Here is a 16852-nt window from a genome sequence, read left to right on the forward strand (position 1 = left end):
GTCGGACACCAGCTCTGATGCACTCGTAATGCGTATAGTAAGGATATATTTTTGTTTTGTCCGAGACATAAGATATTTTGCTATATTTTTCCTTTGCAGAATAGACCTTGCTGTCTAGAAACAATGAAGATAACTGATGTAAAGTGATATTAAAAATGTGCCCTTCCCGTAGCTCATTGTAAATTTTCCATGACCATGAACCATAAACTGGGTGAAATTGAAAAAAGGGAAAACTTTTCGATACAAACCGTTACTACTACAGTTACTGTATAATTGTTAAGTTAAAAAGTCAAGTTCAGTTTTTTCCTTTTGGAAGGGCCAAAGGAGTGAAATTAAGCAAGTATTGGAACGGATTATAAGGCATTTATACGTCTTCTCCTGCTTGTATAACCCAAAATCCTTATAACGTAAATGTTTCTGGAATGGAATGTTTACGCTGTAAAAGCGACTGCTGTAGTTAAGTTCGTAGTTGATTTGATTGATATCTACTGGTGAAATGACAGAAACCTAATAATGCTAGCTTTGTTCACAGATTTTGACAATATAATTGGACAAGCATCGTTGTACTACTATGTTACATGTACATAGCTGAACTTTTTCATGACTATGAGAAAGCTAACAGATTTGCTGATGATTGCATTAAGATGGGGTGTTGCAAGTTGCTTCGGTTTTCTATGTTTTGGTTGAAGATTATGCAATACAACCTCGACCTAATCTTAAAAAGTTCACCTTATCGATCAACATGTTACAATCGTAATGAGCACATGCATGAAACAGCTGAAATGGCAACAGATTTGAAGAGCAGTAAATAACCAGCAGACCAGTACAAGCAACTCTAGCATTCTGTGCGATGAAAATAAAACCAATAAACAAAGGTAAACCAGAAAAGGAGCAGGCAAAAGCGAAATACTGAATATACGGCAGAATAAAGATATTATTTTAGCAAAGTTTAAAAGAAAAACTAAACAATTTTTCCAATAATGCCATCAATTTTAGCTGATCACTAATCAGCCAGAGCATGTAAAAAGACTTCAGACAAAATCAAATGAATAAAAGAAAAAAATGCAAAAACCTTTTTTGTAACACTAAAGCATTAACCATCGTGTATCACTTAAAGTGCCACAGCCAAAATCACAACAAATCACACAAAACTGGTCACGCTCACTAGAAAGAATGGAGCTTGCCTACTGCTTGATGTGAGACTAATTTTTAGAAGCCATTATATGCTGCTGTCTTGTTTGTTCCATGACCTCTTCACTTGGTAAAGAAAGTGGATGGTAGAGGTCAAGCTGCTTGAGCATGCATTGAACGGAACACTGTAAAGCATGCCCTAGTTCAGAGGACGTATAAGGTTGATCCAGTACGGGAACATGTATGAAGCAGGTGCGGGATTGATCCTGACACAGTGATGCATAATATGTAAAATCGCAGAGATACCTTCCGGCATCTTCGGAAGATGTGGCCATCGCGAGGCACCCACTCTGATTCACGTCATCACAGAGTTTAGAAATGTCTAAGCCAGTTTCAAGACATCGGTCTCCCTCATCAATATTATAACACTGAGATGGTGCTGACTTACCCGCCACATCAGGCATTTTATAGTTGTTGTTGTGTGCTTGCCGTTCAAATGTGAGCTCACTCGCAATGGAACTGACTCCTACATGGACTACTAACTTAGGCTGCCATTGCTTCCACAACTCGGGTATGATTTTCTGCACGCTTTCATACTCGACTGGAATTTGTTGAGTAACCAAATTAACGTTATGCGCTACGCCCAGTTTTGACAATTCTTTGACTGCCTCCCAGCTAGCATTAATTTTGTGTTCGCCAAAGGGTCCAAAGCCCGTTACGACTACTGTTATCTTCTCTTTTTTGACACCGGGCATGCTGAGATCAGGGTTAAGCTGTGGGTAGCAACGTTCATCGCAGTCCTCTTCACTGCTGGAGCTTCCGCTCATCTGTATAGTTGGGCAAAACATGTATTTCAGTTGCAATGTTGGTCTAGTTTACAGCACATGGGTATAGGGACAATAATTGAAAAACAACTAATAGTTAAATCTTTCTGCAACACTATTACTATGCCTCTATTGCTACTATGTAAGTTGCTAACAGTTGTGGCAAAATTATGTACAAAATAATTTACTATGGCTTTAGCTGATCTTGTAACTATGCTACCGGTAAACTAAGTGTGACAGTAAAATTTCCTTATTTGTAAATCTTTAGTAAAGTTCAAAAAGTATGAACTGTAAAAATAGCAAAATATGAACAGCCATGCGTGTGACACTCTGGATAAAAAACAGCGGGTCTAATGCTCATATGCTAGCACATATCATGGCACATATGCGAGCATATATAATGGCACTAGACCGCCGATAATAAAAATGTGGTATTTCCAAAAGTAAGAAATGCTAAATTTTATGTGGAATACCAAATCCTTCCTAACGCTTGCATAAATAAATCTCATAATCCGTAACCATGCAAAACCGCATTACGTCAATGAACATTACAATTTCGGATGCGATTTATAAACTTCTCAAGTAAATTAAGATCGTTTCATGTACCTGAAAGAATTAACTAGCTTAATGAGACTTGAGCTTGTCAAGTTTGCATTTCATCACACTTTGTCTCTATCACTTGCCTGCAGTAGCAAGCTAAGTCATCAGTCTTGAATCAATTTAGTTTCTAATAAGTAACATTATCCTTTTCATATTAGATAATTCTTCCTTTACAGAAACAACTGAAATAATAAGTTAACCTGTTGGCGACTCGAATAATTATTTTAATCTATGAAGAAAACATTCATAGACCTGAGTTTGCAAAAAACAACAATATAGTGCTTGAATTACTACTTTGCAAGTGCATGTACTTTACTAACTCATTTGGAGTTGACCCCTCAGCAAACTGTTCAGAGAGCGCTGCTGCAGCCTCGATATATTAAAAAAGATTTCATTGTTTATTAATATACTTAATGAGTAATATTATTCACAATATTCTAGCTACACCTGTATACTTGTGTTATAAATGTATTATCAAATTGTGAAAATCTCTGCTGCGAAAAAGCATTTCCTTCAAGAAAACTTTATTTGAAAACAAAAAACAAACCGCTATTAAAATGCAAAACTTCCAATGTATTCTGCTTTCTATAAAATAACTTTATAAAATGCATGTAGAAATGGTAGGATTCACAAGACTCGTTTAACTTGCAGTTCACAATTACGCAAAACTGTATTGTGTATATTTGCAGATATATATATATATATCTGTATATATATCTGCTGGCAGCCACACAAAAATTAACTTTGAAATATGTATTATCAAATAAAAACTAGAGCCAGGTAAGTTGACACAATTTGCCAAACATATGAAAATGCAATATTTTTAGTAGTGGTGTACAGAGCTGTGTTAAAATTTGTGGTCCCACGACCAAATACGAGCGAAGCGATTGGTTTGGGAGATTTATGATAAATGCACATGTGCACACAACTCCCGAAAAATTATCCGTTAACGGCCGTCACCAAACCCTTGTTACGAAATCCTATCAAAAAATTTAACTATTTTTCAGTAAAGTCGTTTAAGTATAATAATGATACAAAACGCATATAAACCTATTTAAATATGTTACCAAGCCTTTGAAAGGTTACCGCAAATTCCTAAAACTAACCCATCTGATCGGATTATACATAAATAGACAGATTTATTAGGACGAAAATCGTCACAAAACGCTTGAAAAGCTTGGTTTATTAAAAGTTAAGATCGGAAATTGAAACGCCGGGCGACAAAGAATAGAACGATTAAGTCGTGCTCATTTCGCGAAAAAGTAACCCGCACATTTCACCAGTCTATAGTATTGCCGAAGGTTTCTGTAATTCACGTAGAAATCGTTTCATTTTTGCCGATTTCAAAGTAACTGACATTTTGGAAACTTTTGAGTACTTTGGAATTCTAACTGATGTCCAACGCAGTGTAAGTAAAGGAAATGACGATATTTTTTCTAACGATTCTTATGAGATTATTACGATATTTAATTATAAGTTTGGATGACTACAGAACGATGACTACATAGTACAGATTTTCTACAAATCTATGTAAATATCACAACTTCTTGATATCGCTAACTATGACGTTTTTAAATGTAAACAAAATTGTGCATTAGTTTTATATTATTACTATATTAATAATATTGGTTACTCTAATAATATCAGTGCATTTTACTTCTAATATTGGCCAATACTGCATTTCTCCTATTGCAGGGGGAGAGATATAATCATGTAATCTTTTCCTTTCATTATTTCTGTTTGTTGTATATAATAACACCCATACCCAGTACATTACAGCTACCATTGCAGTTATCCTATTGCATTGCAGTGCCATTTGACTGCTAATATTGCATTTCTCAACCATCAGTACCCTTTCTTTTTTTCCAATATCACTTTGGTCATGGGCTGTATGACAGTGGAATTTCTAGTGATTAAAATATTGTTTTTTTGAATATTCGAATCACTGGCTTCAGATCTCTTTGTGGTGATTTTCATCAGATTTCATTCGATTTTACTAGGATTATATGCAAAAGTGATTTGGGAATTGGTTTAAAAAAATGGTTCAAGCGGTGATATTAATGCTAGCTAAGCATGCTTTCAGCATATTGTCCATTCCTGACTCCATCCCAAAAACTTAACAGGCATGGGTTTATAATACATAATAATAAAATAAGACTCTTTTTTCAAAATAACATGGTCTATCTGGATGGAGTTTTTTAAAATTTTTGTGTCAGAAACGTAGAGGCATTTTCGCAACGAAATACTAATATAGTATTATTTTCAGGACAAAGGCAATTATTTTGTTTATCAGTAATGTTTTATGCTCTATTTACTGTTTTTCATTCTCCTGTCAAAATGTATAAAAAATACCAAACACATTAGTTGATACCATGCAAGGAAAGAAATACTTCATTGGTCATCCATTTATTACTATACTTGTATGCAGTACAATATGTAACATCATTGTCCAACAGCTAAAAAGAAAAAGAGGAAACTTATTCTATCTTGCTTAACACCTGCTTTGTCTTTTAAATATTTCTGTCTCTTATAATTTGTCAAATATTTCCAAATAATTATTGAATGATTTGGGATTTTTACTGTGTGAATGAAGTGTGTGATTTGATAGATATTTGACACGAGCAGGTGATTTGATGTTAATCAGATCAGTTTGTAACGGATTTGATTTCAAATAAAACAAGTGAGTTGAACACAACTTCAGTGCTACAGCGGTATATGGTATGCCTCCAATGAATGTATGTATGTGAGACGTAACTATAGCAAAGGCAATTCAATCTCTATAATTTTTACAAGCATTTTTGGATCAGCATATTTGTAATACAAATCCATCACCCTATGCAAAATTCAATCAATGATGCATAATTTTTACATCAAATCATTACATAAAACCAGCTACAATTATGCAACCTGCACCTATGACAAACTGCATTTGTGAACACCTTCTGCCAGTACATTTGTGATCAAGACATTTTTTGCTATGTCAGTTCAGTTCCCTTTTTTATACACCTTTATTGTGAGAACACTAACTTATGAATTATAATCCTCTGCATTTGTATACGTTTTTCCAAAGATATATAAGGCCTTATTGGTTTTTATCTTGAGTGACTTCACCCTTTCTCTTTAAATTATTCACAAAACATATTGCCTTGTTTTGAACCATCTCAAACAATCGTATATATTTCTCTGCACATGGGTCTCACATCTTAATATCAAATTCCATCTTCAGTCTGCATACAGTTTGTATGTGATCACCTTAATTTCAGATAGTTCCATAGAAAGATTCTGTAAGCTTGGACAGGATCTGAATGCTTTTTTGGCAACATGCTCACTACATTTAAAATCATTGGTTATAACAACTTATAAAACTTTGATACTATTAATATTACTTTGATACTTATAAAATACTTTGTAATTTTACATTTCGTAATTTTACAAAATATATTCATATTTTGTCTACTAAATATTAATATATTTAAACTACATTGTTTAATCTCTATTGTAAACTCTGATTATAAAGAGTTTTGGTATTTCAAAAAATTATTACGGAAAACTTTGCTATGTTAAAAGACATTTGGACCTACTCTCACACGTCTCCAGTCTATTTAAAAGGTCTTACTGGAAAGCCTGAAAACCTAGATAGCCTCTATTGATAATAGTTTTTGTTTGTAATACATTTAGGCTTTCATTTCAAACCCATCCTTATTCTTTCGAACTATACTCTTTATCATTTTATGGTTATTCTCTCACCCTTCGTAATTTTTACTTTTTGTCTGCTCTCTTCACTTTCTTTGCTTGATCTTATCGCACTCTTCGCTTTATTTTGTTGCCATTATGATACTCCTCACATTCTTTTCTTGACTTCATTACACCCTTCCTCCTCTGTTTTTGATCTCTTCCATTACCTTTTCCTCTCTTTTTTTCTTATTTGTACTTTTATGTTACAATATATTCCCTCTTGTACTCTTGTCTCTCCTCATTCTTCTTTTTACTCTTTTGGCCTGCTTTCCATCTAACTCTCAACTCCATTATCTTTTTTGTATCTTTTTCTGTTCTCTTCCCGCTCCCATTAATACAACTTCTTCATCAGACTCTTACAATTTTCTTTTCACAAGTACACACAAGAATAGAATTAATGGCATGTTACGCTAATTCAAATCCTAACCCAGCTTTCGATAAGTATTGTGACTCAGTCTGACCAGTTTGTGATATATGGTTAAATAACAGTTCGTAGTTGAACTTCATTATCCGAGTTTATATTTGAGTCCACGGACTGTCTTAGACAAGAAACCTAAGACAATACAAGTAAAAAGAAGCCTTCTTTCTCTGAAAGAACGAATAGAGAAAAATGATAAAATATGAACATAAGAAAATACAAAATTAAAAAACAACGCTTTTAAGATATGCATTATGCAAACATCAAAATACCAAAACTAGTCACAGATGTTTTAAAACAAACACATAGTCTTTGATGCTTCACTTACAGCGCAACCGGAAACAGCACTATATGTTTAGACATTAAAACGCGTAATCTGTTTATAAAAATGTTTTTATATTTAGCAAATAATAATTTAAACATAATTATGCTTTGATCTTTACATGGAGTATGTTAAAATAATTTGCATACTTAACTATCTTTAATCTTGTGTCTAGTTTATCGACAAAGTATGTTAATAATTTTCCTCGCGCTGGCATCTTGGCGTTTGTTGTCATACTCAGCTGACCAGCAATAACATCGTTAACGATTTTCCAGTTTACTACGCGACTAAGAGCTTACATGATGATGAAGTTCCAATACAAAGAAGAGCATGCTTTTGACAGGAGACGTGCAGAGGGTGAAAAGATTCGTCGAAAATATCCTGACAGAGTACCAGTGAGTATTCATATGTATCCTCCCCTGTTTTCGTAGCTCGCGACGCGCCTTCCATCATTCTCACTATGTTCGTGCATTTTGTAAAGCTGTTGTTATAGGTGATTCACAGTTTATTGTTTTTGCGTGTGTGTTTTGAACTAACTTTCAATACGGCTAAGACAAAACATTTAATTAATTAATTAATCGCTGACTATTAATTTGCAATGTAATCGATTGACATGCAAGAATCTTTCTTGTTTAGGCCTATGTAACCATCAATTGTGATTTAATCTTACGTGTTATAAGCAATTATGTATATGATCATTACAGTAACATTTTAGGTAATCGTTGAAAAGTCTCCCAAAGCCCGTGTTGGTGATTTGGACAAGAAAAAATATCTGGTGCCAAGCGATTTAACGGTTGGACAATTTTACTTTCTCATCAGAAAGAGAATTCATCTCAGAGCTGAGGATGCTCTTTTCTTTTTTGTCAACAATGTGATTCCACCATCAAGTGCTACTATGGGCTCTCTTTATCAGGTAAAGCTTGAAGATACCAGTAAGATAGATTCAAGTTGGTGCCCGTTTTTAAAACGATCACTTCATAATAAATTTTAGCTGGCTTAATTATTGACATTTGTTAAAGTATAAGTAATTGTAACCGACAATTTTAATGCAGCTTTAAAATAATACGTGCATTGGACAAAATATGCTGAAAGTTGTCACGTTAGAATTTCCTAATTTGTTTTACAGGCCTAAATTAGTAGAAAAACGTGGCGTCTTACATATAATTATACATTGGTTCTGTGAACAAGTCGCATAATACATTTGATAATGTGCGGGCTTTCTTTTTAAAACCATATAAAAATACTACTTAGTGCGCCAAGCTCAGTGGAGGCTCCCGGGATTTAGGCTGGGTATTTCTTTGTTCTAGGTAGTTTCTGTAATTAAAATAGTTCATAACTGCTGCTGTTCTATTACATAACAGTTAGTTTAAGAGTTTGACTTTCGTTTAATCTCCTTCAGCTCTTTCTCGTCTTTGTCTCTGAGCAGGTGCTAATCTCCTCAATTCATTGACTGCCTATCTTACTCTTTGTTCTTCAAGTAGTAGTTTGCTTTTAATAGGCTACTAGTAGACTACAGTACTGTAGTCTACTATACGGAGCGCGTTAGTTATTTTATTAGTTAGTTATTAGTTATTAGTTATTATAGAGCGGAGTTATTTCCTCTCCTGAAATTGTAGCCTTGTAGCTAATTAAGTAGCAAACCAGCTAGTAGACTGCACATTGTTGCTTCGACTGGTAGCCAAGAAAAGCGAAGAACATTTACCTTTTCGAATTGATAATCTCTGTAGATGTGTTGCTAAAGCAGGCATACTAGACTATTGAAGGTACGTTTGAATTTCCTAGTCAGAATTGTCACGACATGTGTGCCTCCATAAATTTCAATACATTAGTGTCAATATTGTGGAATCAACATGTAATTAATCTGCCAATTAAAGAATAACCTTATGAGAAATCCAATAATACCGTTTATAGCATTCGATGAATACATGAGTTGTATTGCCAGTGACTGGTTCTTGTGGTCGAACAGGTATCAATTAGTTATCAGGGTAATTTTAATGAAGTATTGAGGGGCATCCACTTGGCCACGTGTGTATGTTTTTCAGGGGTATGTATACCACGGACACTATGGTTATACTTCTATAAGTATAAGGGGTTGTTGTTTGTTGATAATAGGGTAACTTGCTCATAAGTGATGAACTCAAAGAGAACAGCTGGCATTTAAACATGACTAACCAAGCTGAGATAAAGCAAGAAAATAGCAGTCAGTGTATTATATCTAAAGAGCCTATGCATAGACAATCACAAATATTTTCCCAATGCATGAATGACCTGTTATTGCATCATAAACTGCAATCATGTGATCCATTTAAGAGGAATAATTGTCTCATGACTGTGAGATGTCTTACTTAGGGCATTCAATTGCGATCGTTACTCGGGAAACTATCAAGTTTTAGTTAGTGGTGGGAAAGACCTGTGTTATTCTTAAAATCTTAAGAATCGAGCTTAGCTAGTTGATATGCCTTAGCTGGTTTTCTTCATTCATGCTATTTCTGCTTGTGTAAGCCCACACCCTCCCTTACTAAATCCACACATGTTATGCTTAAAAATGTGGGCATGGATTTGCGAGTTCACAATTGCGGCTTACCAAGTGTAATACTAGTGAAAGACTGGTGTGACCACGGTGTCGATATTACATCAGCGTTACACCCGTCCTACTCTTATCAATACTGATTGCAATGCTGATTGGATGTCTAATAGAGCATCCTGAACACTGACAAAGAGGCCAAATGAAGCTAGCTTGGTATTTGACCAGGAACATACCTGTTTAAAACTTATATGATAGATCTATACACATGCTGGTCACTATGAACTAATGCTATTCTCTCCTCGTTGTAAATGTGTCTGTCATAGTGGTTAAACGCAGCTTCCATGGCTTCTAAGGTTCTTGTGAAGCCATGTGCCAAAAAATGGCTAAGAGTCATGTTCTCACGTGGACGGTAGATGCGGTTGCCATCTACAATGATTTTTCTAGCGCTAATAATTTGGTTATAGGTAGAAAGTTGTAGCTTGAGTGTAACGCTTTGGGAAAAAGCGACACCATTGTCTTTATTTATTGAGCAAAGCTATTAAACAATTTTAGTAAATCCACTTAACGGTAAGATAAATGTCTTCTATACCCAGGGATATGGCCACCATATTTAATTATTCCTTCCTTCTGCTAATATATATTGTAATTTTACATCGTTCATTTAATGAACTACAACACTATGTTGGCTTTTAGCAGTCAAGATGCCAGTTTCTCAGCTAATGGTTTGACTCGCATAAAAAGCTGTAATCAGCAATCTTTACACTTAGTCAAAAACAGGTTGGTTTTCACTTTGACTGGACTACAAGATACTGGCAGATGTTGGCTATTGCTAACAATACGTAATACATTTGCTAGGTTCTGAAGGTACGCTTAGTTTACAAAGCAAGCATCTTAGTGGTTTTATTTGTTCTGCCTAAATTTTTCAAACTTGTAGGAGCACCACGAGGAGGATTTCTTCCTCTACATTGCTTACAGCGATGAAAGTGTTTATGGCGCGTGATGGACTCGGAGATTCAGATTCTTACAACGTTATTTCCTGCTATGAAGAATTGGCTGTACATCTCCGTATTATCTGTACTAGCAGCCTTTATTTGTACTATTCTTTCTAGAGAGTTTACATAAAATCCCAAAAACAGCACACTTTTTTGCAGTTTGGCTATCATTTTTTAGCTAATTGAGCCTCTGTTACATGGAATTAGCATATTCAGAATTATCACAAAGTAACTAAACTTCCTGTGTGGTTGGCTAACATTTTGTTCCTATTAATATTGTTAACGCTGTACTGTATGATGCAGTTGCTAAAACCGAAAAGCAAAACAAAAAAAAACAAACTGGACTGGTATAATTTTGTGCAAAAAATGTAAAAAGCTCCTATCTTGATTAAAATATAATATACTAGTGTTTGCTGTTTTAATTAGTAGGGAGTTGTTCTGGTTAGTTTTTCACTGTGGACTTCAGTGTTGTGACATTCATGTTTTTTATTTTATCAAATAGCCTTTCATCTTCACAGTACCCTTGAAATTGTCTTTCAATAAATTAGCATTGGTTGCTAGCCATGTTGCACCATTATCCTTGTACATGCACTACCATAACACACAAGACGAGCACGCAACGACATGTTGAGCCCCATAACACACAAGACGAGCAAAACCATCTCTAAAAATTTAGCTGAAAATAAACTACTGCCAGAATCTGTCACAACAATTATATGAAGCTACTCATTAATCATGCTAATCATTACAAAGCTACATGAAAAGTACAGTGAAATGGTGGATGTTTGAAAGAGGTACAAAATGATAATGTACAGCGGGTTACTGAGAACCTCTCACAGATACCCTTGAAGGGTATTCAAAAATATTAGATATTTGCGACAATTGAACACGAGTCAGAACACTTTACACAAAGGCAAGTTTAGATTTGGCCAGTGCTTATTGCATTTGTAACATGCATGTCTTACATACTGCATGTCTTACATACTGCATGTCTTACATACTGCATGTCTTACATACTGCATGTCTTACATACTGCATGTCTTACATACTGCATGTCTTACATACTGCATGTCTTACATACTGCATGTCTTACATACTGCATGTCTTACATACTGCATGTCTTACATACTGCACGTCAATATAGTTTCAAAGAATGAGGCACCGCAGTATATTTCAGCAGACCGTGTGCTGACGGTTGGATTATGGGATGCGTTATGTTATACGTATTTATGATTAGAATACAGTTGTTAGCCTTACTGCTGGAGCACAAAATATTTTATTGAGAGGATATCGTAGTTCAAGAGATGGACTAGAAATGTGTACAATATATTTTACAATAGAGCGAATAACATAGCTGTACAAAAACAATATTTGCTATTAAAACAATTAACTGACAAATCATAGACCGGTGAACTCTCACACCAATGGTATCCAGATCAAGATGAAACAGCATTGCTCTCAGCAGTACCCTCTACAACAAATGAAAGGTGCATTAAGAAACAGGGATTTATCGGGTTCTTGATGAGAAATAGGTGGCATAGCACGAAGGAGCGATTGTAGCTATGGCAACATCGGTATAACAATATAATGAAATATTAGTAAAAAATGGAATTTTTGTCCATCTAACAAAGGCCAAGAATACTAATTTTAGAAATAAACATTTTCATTCAACTACATTAGAATTTAAGGACTTGCAAAAACCTCCTTTTATTGTCATGAATGTCAATAAAATGCAATAAATGTTAAAAAACCCATTTATTGATGTCATAATGCATGTGACATAAGAACCTAGTCCTTCGGTACTTGTTTAACATTGAGTGCCACTTCTTAGCATGTTATACAGCCCCTGCTGTGTGACAAGTTAATGCTATAACTTGAGTGGTGCTGGTGATGAACCTCGCTGGTCCCTCAATCGGTTCGTGGGTTCTGATTATCAGGATGTTTCAAGATCAAAAGCAAGAAAACTTGATTGCGATTCATAACGAAAATACATGCAAAATGACGTCAGTAGTTGTGATCATTATGATAGTTGATATCAGCCTATTGCATTAATATTGCAGCATTACGCGTCTGTATTCTAGTCTCTTCGCAACTATAGATGTCATAATTGAGCTTTCGCTTGATCTGGGAGTTTTACCTGCGATTAAATTTTGTCGATTTTAATCTTGAAACATTCTGTCAAACAGACCATCTCAAACATCAAAAACAATTGTAAATGATAAAAAATACCGATACATTCTAATAAAATGTACTAAAATTTTATTTAAGGTCATCTTCAATGACGTGTGATGTTGCTATTACCAGTGGTTTGCATACATCACCACCAGTCACCATTTCCAGCGATGTTTATTATCAATTAGTTGCTCAAAAACTGCAATGTTTTAAAAAGCTTGAAATGCTGTGCGCTGAAAATTACTGAAGGGGAGAAGTCATATATTTGCTCACATTTGAAACCGTACAATGAAAAATATGTACATTGAGGTAATAATAACTAGAGGATTGACTGTGATTAGGTATACAAATTCAATAAACAATAATAAACATAAGCACGCAAACTTGTGTATTAAATACTATGACACACTTCCAAACAGGAGATACTAAAAACAATATTGAGAGGCAATAATGAGAACTAGAGCTTGCAATGAATATATTTGACATTAGATTATTATTAGATGAGATATCTTAGCCTTATATGGGATTTGCATAAAATATTAACGCCACCCTTGTGATGAAGACTTCTCAAATTGAGGCTGAGATATGCGCTAGGAATACTAAACTGGTAAACTAGAATGGATGAATGACAATACGGAGCAGCTGACAACTGCTCATATTTACCAAGCATTACAAATGCAAAGCTGCTGGAAGACTAAACTTCATAGACCATTCTAAGCGGAATCTAACTGAGTGAAATACTGCTCTAACAAAGCCAGAGTAACTCTAATATAATGATACACTGGATTGGCAGGAGCTTGTCTGATGCTTCAGAGCATTCGTGCTAGTAGTTAGTCAATACGTAATCGATATAAATTAGAACTATATTCAGAGCCAACATCTAGGCAAACAACGAGCCAACGCGTTGCCTTTGTCCACCTCTCTTCATTGTTTTACTGAAAGGACAAAGACAATAATGCTGAGCTGTATACAGTTATTGCCTATATTACCTGTGGTAGCAGCAGCTGTGTTTTGCCCGCCCATGGCTAAACGTCCCAGAATGCTCCTTTCTGACATTTGAAGTCTGGCAGCGACAGGAGGTACCCTGCTGAGTGTTCCAGGCAGTCTGCTGACATCCTGCTTCATGTCCGCTAATAACTCCTCAAGTTGGGCCAGCACTGCCACAAACAACAAATATAACAACGTATCTGAGCTTGTTAGACAGCTGCTTAAGTTGTGCCACCACGAAAAAAGGCAGTGTTTTGCAGACATTCAGTTTGGAAGAGCCGGAGGTAGCTCAGCGGAGTCCAGCGATTCCCAAGTCACATGAACAACATCAATCATAGACAAGCAGACAAAGTTTGACAAGCTTCAGGTTTTACCCTAAAAATCTCTAGTATTAGCATCAAAGAACCCTGACTCACCCTTCTGTAGGACTGCACCAGCAGGCTTATTGCCCTGCAGTGCCTCCTTGGAGAGATGCTGGTGACTCTCAGCCTGACATTCAAGCTCGGCAAATCTTGTGTTCAATGCCATGGCCGGATGGTTGAGGTCCTGGGTGAGATTTAGATATGCAGCTCGTCGAAGCTGTTCCTCGATCACTAATGCTTGCTCGAGCAACTAAAACAGCCAATCATATACATTCATACATGTCCAAAGACCATGGTGAGTGTCAGTTCGTAATAGCATGGTAACTAAGAAAATTTTCTTAGCCGAGACGGTAATGGCCTAATTAATGGCAGAAAAACCATCAGTGATCTCAAAACTATAGAGCGCAACAGTTGATATCCAAACCATAGAATGCCACAGTCTGTTTGTAGAGCCAGATAATAACCAACCAGCAAATTTCAGGCTAGAAGGAATGTCATAGACACAAGTTTATCTATGTCTGAGTAATAGCCTGATCTTCAGATCTATGAAGAGCAGGTTGATCAACAGACAGAACTAAAGCAACAATAGAAAACCAGAATTTAATACGCACTCATAACACCGCTTACCTTGAATCTTCTTGCCAAAAATTTATTCTTCACCTCAAGATAGTTTCCAAGCCCAAGCTGAGCCTTGAATGGCTCATTGATGATGAGAAATCTAGGGTCATTCTGTATGTCAGTCCAGCGGCCATAGCCATGGGAGACAATTCCAGCAAGCAACCAGTAATCATGTCTGAAAAGAGGTGTTTTAGTATAGCAAACAGAAAACATCAAACATTATTAGAATCAGTAAACAGAAGGCAAAATTTTATCTATGTACGATCCGGCACAACAGCTCATCATATTACACCTATCGACTATGGCCATTACACCTGTCGACTATGGCCATTACACCTGTTGACTATGGCCATTACACATGTCGACTATGGCTATTACACCTATCGACTATGGCCATTACACCTGTCGACTATGGCTATTACACCTATCGACTATGGCCATTACACCTGTCGACTATGGCTATTACACCTGTCGACTATGGCCATTACACCTGTTGACTATGGCCATTACACATGTCGACTATGGCTATTACACCTATCGACTATGGCCATTACACCTGTCGACTATGGCTATTACACTTGTCAACTATGGCCATTACACCTATCGACTATGGCCATTACACCTTCAACACGCAATAAAAAACCTAGTACAATACTTAAAAGGTTGGCTGTTGTAACCAGAAACTTGCCTATAAAATGGCAGGTAATACCGGTAAGACCATAGCAACCACCTACCTCCGGTGCCAGACCTCATTCTCATGCTTAGGTCGCAGGGCTTGCTGCTCATTCTGCCAAAGAGTGTGCAGCTCAGTAAAACCCCCATCAGCAATGTTAAACATGAACTTCTTCTCAGCTGGTTCCTTGGCTTCATCTGTTGTCTCCTCGCTGTTCTTTTTGATCGCTTCGTCTTTTGTATTCTCCTCGCTGTTCTTTTTTATCGCTTCATCTTTTGTCTCTGGGGAAGCCGCAACATTGCCAGCAGGTTTTGACTGTAGAAGAAAGCAGTCGGTGTGGATGAATACAAATCGCCACAGAAACTTAATAGCTCTAAAACTAGAAATAAAATAGCCAGCTAATAAGATGGAGAGGCATCATAAATAAGCACTTGTTTGTACTCACTGCATCTTTTGCACTTTCCTCCAGCGATTCCACCTCCATCTTCTCTCCTTTATCTGCAATCAAGCCATTGACAAGTTAATACAAAACTAGCCGAAGAACAGATCCACACAATTTACTGTGTCAAAGCATGTTGTGTGTGTCATCCAGCCTTTTAGGACAACCATAGACTTTAGCCTGCCCTTATAATTAGATGTATTTTTATATGTCAATGTGAAACTTCTACCCATAGCAGAGGTGAGAAGACCAATATCACAATCAACAATGGGACGGCTAAAAAGAGACATAACAACAGCACCTGAATTTACTTCTGCAGCTACATCCGGTTCTGCAGGCTTGTGAGGTTCTGCGGGCTTGTGAGGCTGGCTGGGTGTATTTTCTGTCTCCATTGGCTCGGCAGCTGGCTTACTCGACTCATTCTCCTACACATCAACAAGACAATAACATAACTGCTTTACCTGTTCTAAATACATGTTGTACCTGTTCTACATACATGTTGTACCTGTTCTACATACACGTTGTACCTGTTCTACATACATGTTGTACCTGTTCTACATACACGTTGTACCTGTTCTACATACATGTTGTACTTATTCTAGATACATGTTGTACTTGTTCTACATGCATATTGTACCTGTTCTGCATACATGTTGTACCTGTTCTACGTACATATTGTACCTGTTCTACGTACACGTTGTACTTGTTCTACATACTCGTTGTACTTGTTCTACATACTCGTTGTACCTGTTCTACATACACGTTGTACCTGTTCTACATACATGTTGTACCTGTTCTACATACATGCGTTAGCTGCCTTTCTATTTTGACAAAGCAGTGTCTGAGCATTTCATAGAACAGCAGTTTTACTTACATGTGAGTAATACATATATTACTTACATGTGAGTAATACATATATTACTTACATGTGAGTAATACATGTATTACTCACAGTGGAACCTCGGTTCTCAAACATAATCTGTTCCAAGGCGAGAAAACAACTTCGGTAAAGTATTTTTTCAACATTTTACACCATTAACTGTACTGTATAC

The 16852-nt window shown here is 36.2% G+C and overlaps 3 protein-coding genes across 3 annotated transcripts in view; 1 reads left to right on the forward strand and 2 right to left on the reverse strand.

Annotated features, from left to right (window-relative positions):
* Positions 1-787: 787 nt before the first annotated feature.
* Positions 788-7033, reverse strand: LOC137404353 (pyroglutamyl-peptidase 1-like). Its single transcript, XM_068090550.1, has 2 exons — positions 6303-7033; positions 788-1958 (listed from the first exon to the last, which is right to left on the reverse strand). The coding sequence occupies exon 2, from the start codon at positions 1956-1958 to the stop codon at positions 1203-1205; it is 756 nt and encodes a 251-aa protein (XP_067946651.1). The 5' UTR covers positions 6303-7033; the 3' UTR covers positions 788-1202.
* Positions 7034-7262: 229 nt separating this feature from the next.
* Positions 7263-11111, forward strand: LOC137404354 (gamma-aminobutyric acid receptor-associated protein). The gene is made up of 3 exons (XM_068090551.1): positions 7263-7425; positions 7746-7943; positions 10492-11111. The coding sequence occupies exons 1-3, from the start codon at positions 7330-7332 to the stop codon at positions 10555-10557; spliced, it is 360 nt and encodes a 119-aa protein (XP_067946652.1). The 5' UTR covers positions 7263-7329; the 3' UTR covers positions 10558-11111.
* Positions 11112-11806: 695 nt separating this feature from the next.
* LOC137404350 (chromodomain-helicase-DNA-binding protein 4-like) overlaps positions 11807-16852 on the reverse strand; it is a 37056-nt gene continuing 32010 nt past the window's right edge. The window contains exons 32-38 of the mRNA XM_068090546.1: positions 16102-16225; positions 15807-15859; positions 15423-15676; positions 14698-14863; positions 14125-14320; positions 13711-13878; positions 11807-12020 (exon numbers count right to left, since the gene is read on the reverse strand). Coding sequence (XP_067946647.1) covers positions 11986-12020; positions 13711-13878; positions 14125-14320; positions 14698-14863; positions 15423-15676; positions 15807-15859; positions 16102-16225 — 996 coding nt within the window. The 3' untranslated portion in view covers positions 11807-11985. The remainder of the gene's footprint in view (positions 12021-13710; positions 13879-14124; positions 14321-14697; positions 14864-15422; positions 15677-15806; positions 15860-16101; positions 16226-16852) is intronic.

Source organism: Watersipora subatra, chromosome 9, assembly GCF_963576615.1.
Source record: "Watersipora subatra chromosome 9, tzWatSuba1.1, whole genome shotgun sequence".
NCBI classification, from domain to species: domain Eukaryota; kingdom Metazoa; phylum Bryozoa; class Gymnolaemata; order Cheilostomatida; family Watersiporidae; genus Watersipora; species Watersipora subatra.